Source organism: Carya illinoinensis, chromosome 2, assembly GCF_018687715.1.
Source record: "Carya illinoinensis cultivar Pawnee chromosome 2, C.illinoinensisPawnee_v1, whole genome shotgun sequence".
NCBI classification, from domain to species: Eukaryota; Viridiplantae; Streptophyta; class Magnoliopsida; order Fagales; family Juglandaceae; genus Carya; species Carya illinoinensis.
The window spans coordinates 22,962,826-22,969,758 of record NC_056753.1 but is presented as its reverse complement, the minus strand read 5'-3'; the positions used below and the strand labels follow the sequence as shown (position 1 = coordinate 22,969,758).

Genomic DNA, 6,933 nt, shown 5'->3' with positions numbered 1-6,933 from the left:
TATCTTCAACTTCTCCTCTGTCGTTGCTAATTGTGTTTTCATATCGGTAGGCAATATTTCCAGCTCACGAGTTGCTTGAGAACATGTCACATTCAGCATGAGGGAACTACATTGACGTCCAATGAAAAATTGAATTCAAAGGTTACAGAATCTCACAGATGACGCCACTCTAAAGGACATGTTCCACCACCGAACGTGATCATTAACCTGTAAGCCGCTATGTAGGTGGTACTATGTGTCTGTGACAACTCTAATACTTAAATCAGTAACAAGTGAGAGATACTAATTTAAGAATGTGCAATCAAATGATTCGAGAGTTACCTGTTACCCTTATATATATGCAATCAAACGACTTGAATCACTTCATGTCATGCTTAATCAACTTTTGATAGTTACATTTGGCAAACTTGCATGTAATGTCTCACTTATGATTTGTGACATTTTTTTCTTCGTAAAATAGTGAAAAGAGGCGGCTAATGTAACTTTGCCCAACTAAGCGTGACCGTAAAGGTTACAAGTACCCACTCACTATGGCATGTTCAGATTGAGCCATAGCTATTGACCCCAAGAAGGGGCAACCAGTCATTGCAACCCCACCAAAGTAAGCAAAAGCTTCCAGAACTTTGGTTTACACGTTTTACTAAAGCAAACTGTTTCGAACATGTGACCTTGGACAAAGGAGAGAACAACGATCTCCTAACCTTAGAACGATCCCCTAGCCTTTGCCAAGGCCACCACTTTGGTGGTTCACATGTGACTTATCTAACCACATGATAGTATTCTACTTCCACAATAGATTACCAAACATAAACTTTGGTACAAAAATCGTTAAAAAGATTATTACCACAAAAAAATAACATTTAAGTCTCTTCCTTTCTTTCAGCATACAGCAAAAATATATCCACCCAACACAACAAAACAAATCCAAACTAGTTGTTAACGATATGACTGAAGACGCATCCAAGAAAACCATATCCGTTGGGGTGCTGCTTATGCAACAATGCTGATGTTGCAGCCTTCCATGGTGCCAGGTGAAAACCCCTAGAACAACTGATTATGTATGCCATTGCGGCACAATTAAACCCGCCTAGTCCCACATTATTTGGACATGAAGGTATAACTGACCCACATTGGCACGTTTTGGACCTCAACAAACAAATGACCAGACTTGACTCAAATGAGACACTGAAAGATGCCCTGACCTCACCCAACATATACCTTGCCATCCCCACCACGAACTTCTTCATCCAACTCTAATCCCTGCAATTTTTTTGTGAAGCAAATGAGTAATAAAAATGTGAAATAAGGTTATCTCTCATGATTTCTATATCTGTGCTATCCTCTCTCCTCTTTATTTAGTTAAAGCTTACCTTCAGCTGAAGTTGAATCCCCCTGATGGAACTTTAACCTCATTCCCACCAAAGCCAAAGCCAGGCTGGGAATCATCACCTGAAGGTAATGTCTCGTCCTCGTCCTCATCCTCCAACCAATATGTTTCGAGAAGTTTGACTGCCTTTTCATAGATCTCATTGTTGTCATGACTCTGAAGATTTTCAATTTTCTCTAACCCCTCCGCGTCATCTATCATCTGGGCATATAAGTTAACCTCTCCAGTGTTGCCTAAACCCTTATCTGCTTCCCCAACCCTCAGAATGTTCTCTAACCCTTCTAAACAGACAGTGACAATCCTTGCATCCGGGCATACAAGAAGATCGCACAAGGGTTTTACACACCCTTGACTCACCAAGTACCTATAAAAATAATTGTTAGTCACAATATGTACCCATAAACAGATGAATAAAGGGGAATAAGAGAAGAAAGTACAAGGTCCTACTTAATTTGATCATGAGTACCGCCTGAAGTAGCATTTGAAATTGCCCAAGCTGCCTCTTTCTTTATATCAAACTCAGCATTTTGAAGCAGAGTGACCAAGGGGCTAATTAAACTAGCATCAACAACAGCCTGCATCATTTCAAACTTGACTTAACATTATTTTCAAATAATTAAATAACCTATACCTCTGCAAAATAATTTCTTTAGCGAGGAACCTATATAAGATTCTTAGAAAATAATGAGGAACCTAATTTCTTTATCCACATCTAGTGTTAAGACAATGATTTCTTATACGAACAAGCTGACATATACTCAGTAAGACTTACCTGTATTTGCTCCCTGTTTCCAGCTGTAATGTTTGAGATAGTCCAACAGGCTTCTTTCTTGATGCTTTTTTTATGATTGTGGGTTAAAAGGCTCAGAAGACATGGCAGTGCACCATGGGTGATTATAAACTGAGAAAGCATGTGACCCATCAAAATCCACAGAACAAAAAAAAATAATAATAAATAATAAAACAAAAGAGATACAATCACAGGGAAAGTAACAATCGTCAATCAACCCTTTTTTCTTTTTTCTTTTTTTTTTTTTTGGGTGTTTGTGTGTGTGTGTGTGTGGGGAACAATCATTCATGTAGAGTTCTTCCATTTTCCTTATCATAAGGCCTGGCATCTGTACTGCAGGTTTGGTTGAATTGGACAATATGATGATAAAGTATTACCTCAACTCATTCACATGTTCTAGGAGCTTTCAAAAATTAGATCCAAATATTGAGTGAGGACTCCTGTTTGTCCCATGTAAAACATTTTTCTGAGGTATTTTTCCAATAATGCTAAAGAATTACAACAATAACCATTCAAAACTCATTTTAAAACAAGGAAAACACTATAGACACAAGGAATCCCATAAGGGGATCCCACACATTGATGTGGCACACTAGTAGTGTGCCACGTGCTTTTTTTTTTTTTCCTCCTTTCTCACCGTGATCTCCCCGTGCCTCTCCCCTCCCCTTCCCTCTATCTCACCCCTCCCTGCGGTTGCCATGATGGTCGAAGACCACCTCAGGGTGGATAGAAGCAGCTGCCGTTGCCTCTAGAGTATGGTTGCGGCTTGCACCAGAGGGGATATGGGAATGTGTGGTCGTGGCTTGCGTGCCTGGAGTGTGGTCGCGGTGAGCTTTGGTGGTTGGGTAGCCGCGACTTGCGGCCAACGGCTTTTTTTTTTTGGGGGGGGCAAACATCGCCAATGAGGGAAAGGGGAGGGGAAGAGGCACGATCGCGGTGTGGCTGGGGCGGTCCCAGATTGTGTGGCCGACTGCCGTTGTCTAGTGGCTGGAGAACCACCCTGGGTGGGCAGATAGTGCCGGTGAGGGAATGGGTGAGGGAAATGGGAGGAGAGAGGCACCCGGGGGGGGGGGGGAGAAAAAAGAAAGAAGAAAAAACAAAGTGTAACGTGGCTTCTTGCTAGTGAATTACATCAGCGTGTGAGATCCCTTTGTGTCTCTAGCAGCTCCTTTAAAACAATGTTAAACAAGTAAAGGTCCACTTAAAATATACATCCAGGCAAATATGTAGTGTACCCACACAACAATTACTCAAAAGAAAATATATTCAAAACTTATATTTAAAAGGCTTTAACATGTATTCAGAGAGGTCGTGGCATCCCGCAGTTAGAGGCTTAAAAGTTCAATAACTACTTTTTTTTATAAGTTCAAATAAAATGTTCAGTTAATAATTTAACTTGCACTTGACAGATTTATGAAATCAGTGAGCTTCATACCTAAAATCTCAAAATAGATATTCAAAGCACATGTTGGCGAAAAAGAGTAGAGGCAATATTTTTATATATTTTTTTTATAAGTAATATTTTTATATTGCAATCTATCATTTAATGTTTTTAGTTTGCAAATGTTTTCAAGTCTTCCTGATAAGTAAAGATCTATTAGAAGACACCAAACCAGACACCAAATCTTTTTTGCTTTCTCCTCATCACACAAAATTGCCCATACTTCAATACTATCAAGTTCCCCTAACTCATCAAGGCAACGTGTGTTGGAAGTTTTTAATTTCCATGGTACATTGGTACCCAATTTAGGGGCATTTGCTTCAAATGATCTAACTTCTTGGACCCGCTAGAGACAAAATTCAGAGGTTCACACAGTAAGATCCTTCCCCAATCATTGATCTTCTCTCCTAATTGAAGTTGAGTTTCTCCTATTGGCGGACACTCCACTTCCCCATTCTCAAGGCACTGCTTGTTCTCCCTACTCAACTTGACAGGTGGGTGTACAGAAAGATTTTCTTTATACAATTTCTTCAAAGGGAAAAGCCCACAGACAACTTCTTTCCCCCCTCTAGTCACCAGAGCTCACTCAGGAGTATTAGCCTTAGTTGAATATATATTAAATTAGCTTTAGTTCAATATATATTCAATATTAAATTAGCTTTAGTTCAATATATATCCTTGTGCAATTAAATTGAGCATAATGAAATGCAGGAATTCACTTTCCACACAATCACAAATGAATATAACCCACACAAAATGCTGGCATATATGTTTAAAGTTAATAAACCGAATTGAAGAGCTCTTACCTGCGTCTGAATATCATCTCCTGTCACAATATTTCCAACTGTGCGAAGGGCAGGGATGAGCACTGAGGGCGATGGATGTCTGAAACAACATGCATATGCTTCAGATTACTTGGCATATATTCCATAAAATTGGAAACGAGACCATACATGTAGATCAATTATGTCCAATATACTCACAGAAGGAGCTGAATAAGTCGGGCACAGACACCTGCCTCAATCACATCTTGGATTTTGTCGTTTGTACCATCAGAAAGATATGAAAGAGCCCAGCAGGCATCTGTCAAAACTTCCTCATCATTTGAATGGATGAGACGCTCAAGAGCAGGAAGTGCTGGCCTCACCTACCCATCGAAGATCCAGGTTACAAAGACCCAAAACACGATGGCAGAGAGGCTACGCGGAGGCAAAAAAATAAACTAAAAAACCACCTGATCAAAGAGAGGTTGTGGCTTGCCCCTACAGAAGTTAGATAGAGTCCATGTGGCATTTCTTAGCATTGAAAGCTTTGCATGCTCATTCAACTGCCCCAACAATGGAAGCAAGGCTCCATGGCCGAGGACAAGATCACGACATCTAGGGGAATCCCCAGCAACATTTCCTAATGCCCACACAGCCTACAGTGACAATATAAAGGTTCAGAAAGAGCAGATATGACCATAGTAATTTTTTTCCCCTCAGCATTTTTTAACCTATTCTTGCAAGAATAACTCTATGATAAGGCCTCTACACCACACACCATCCACATTGCATAATTTGATTTGGAAGATAAATTTTAAGATTTGAATCTTACAAATCAAATTATTCCATGGAGATGGTGTGTGGTGTAGATGCCTTAGAATGGCATTATTCTGCCTGCAAAATAGGGTCAAATCCATTTCGCTCCAATATATACCTGCTCCCGAACATCATCACTCGGGGAACCCAGTAGCTTGACAAAGATTGGAACTGCACCATGCTCAATCACCACCTTCGTGTTCTCCGAAGTTCCTGATGCTATGTTCGTTAGAGCCCAAGCAGCCTCAAACTACACAACAAACCACGAAAAGGAAAAAATTAAATAAAAAACACAAATATAATAGATGTACATATCTGCAGAAGAAGGTAGGGAAGACTTGAATGAAAAACCTGAAGTTGAGGAAAGTCCTCCCTGACAAGAAACTCAACAAACCGAGGAACAACCCCAGATTGAATAACTTCCTCAATTGGAGGGTTTCTCTCTGTATTTGAAATAATCGATCACACTCACTCTTTACTTAAATGCAAACAGAAAACATAGAAAATCTAACAAGATTAAAATACCATACGAGAAAATACCAATTGAAAGGAGCTTCCGAAACTGAGTGGTAGCCTCTAGCTGCAAATTACTATCATCGGACCAAACCCCAGCAACCATCGAAGGAAGACTTTCCAACTGTATCAGAATCAATCAATCAGTTACAAACCATCAACATACTAATACTCGATCATCACTGCCGAAACTCACCGATATACCATTGCCCAGACAAATAAAACCCCTAATCACGCATCCTTCGATGAAAAGAAATCGGCAAACCAAATATATTAAACAGAAAGCAAGAGCAAGGACTAAGACCTAAAAATAAGCGAACAATTAACATTCAGAACCCTAATTCGCACCGCACGAATATACGGAAATTGATAAATGCATTTACCGTACCTTTTTCTCGACGTTAGAGGCGTGGAGAGAGGAAGAGAAGGACTGGTGGGCCTGGAGGCCTTCGCGGCGCTTCTTCTGCAAGCTCTCCTCGCGTTTGCTCTTGCGGATCTCGACCATGTTGTCCTCCCGTCTACGGCGTCCCTCATCGGCGTCCACGGCCACCTTGTAACGGTTCCGGCGGACCTCGGTTCTCTCATTCGGCCTCAACGACATGGTTGCTAGCTTCTCGGTGTCAGATTTCAACAAAAACCTAGCGGTAGTACCGCGCACACAATCAAGTACCGCGCACACAATTGATTGTGTGCAGTGCGAAACAGAGTGGAATGGAGGAAGAAAAACCCTAGAGACTAGAGAGACCTGGGAAGAGAGGGAGAAAGCCAGTGGAAGAGGGTTTGGAGGCGGGTGTTTTGTGGAGGGCTTTTTTCGCTTGATTTTAAACGACCTTCTGTTACATTAACAAATTTTTTGTTTTAAACATGGTTTAAAAATAATTTTTTTCTAAAATTTTTATTAAAATAGGCAAAGTTTACGTATTTGGGATATATACAAAAGTAACACTTATGCACGAGTGTTGAGAGATACAAGAAAATCATATATATTGTAATCGACCAATAGAATAAAGTAAGAAGGAAATAAAGTTTTCATCTCGTCTATTGTTTTTTTGCGAGTTTCAAAACTTTACCCATTCATCTCTATCCATATGCACCACCAATAACATCTTCCATATAACTGTGGCCAAAAAGTAGCCAAAATACAAGAAAGTCGGTCTCTGTAGTTCTGTTCCACCTAAATACTATCGGCATCAAGAGCACTACCTTATCTCCGCCCATAGGG

General features: G+C 40.4%; 1 protein-coding gene across 1 annotated transcript; it reads right to left on the bottom strand.

Moving 5' to 3' along the window:
- Positions 1 to 774: 774 nt before the first annotated feature.
- On the bottom strand, positions 775 to 6,548 carry LOC122300382 (importin subunit alpha-1-like). Its single transcript, XM_043110989.1, has 11 exons — positions 6,100 to 6,548; positions 5,739 to 5,835; positions 5,550 to 5,641; positions 5,317 to 5,448; positions 4,853 to 5,038; positions 4,602 to 4,765; positions 4,425 to 4,503; positions 2,160 to 2,288; positions 1,835 to 1,962; positions 1,371 to 1,751; positions 775 to 1,260 (listed from the first exon to the last, which is right to left on the bottom strand). Exons 1-10 carry the CDS (start codon positions 6,310 to 6,312, stop codon positions 1,373 to 1,375), a joined length of 1,599 nt encoding a protein of 532 aa, XP_042966923.1. The 5' UTR covers positions 6,313 to 6,548; the 3' UTR covers positions 775 to 1,260; positions 1,371 to 1,372.
- Between the last annotated feature and the right edge of the window lie 385 nt (positions 6,549 to 6,933).

Coding starts and splice junctions, on each gene's coding strand:
- LOC122300382 (XM_043110989.1), bottom strand. CDS start 6,312: ATGTCGTTGAGGCCGAATGAGAGAACCGAGGTCCGCCGGAACCGTTAC. Junction 5,836..6,099: donor CCTCTAACGTCGAGAAAAAG/GTACGGTAAATG, acceptor ATTCTGATACAG/TTGGAAAGTCTTCCTTCGAT. Junction 5,449..5,549: donor AGGACTTTCCTCAACTTCAG/GTTTTTCATTCA, acceptor TTTGTTGTGTAG/TTTGAGGCTGCTTGGGCTCT.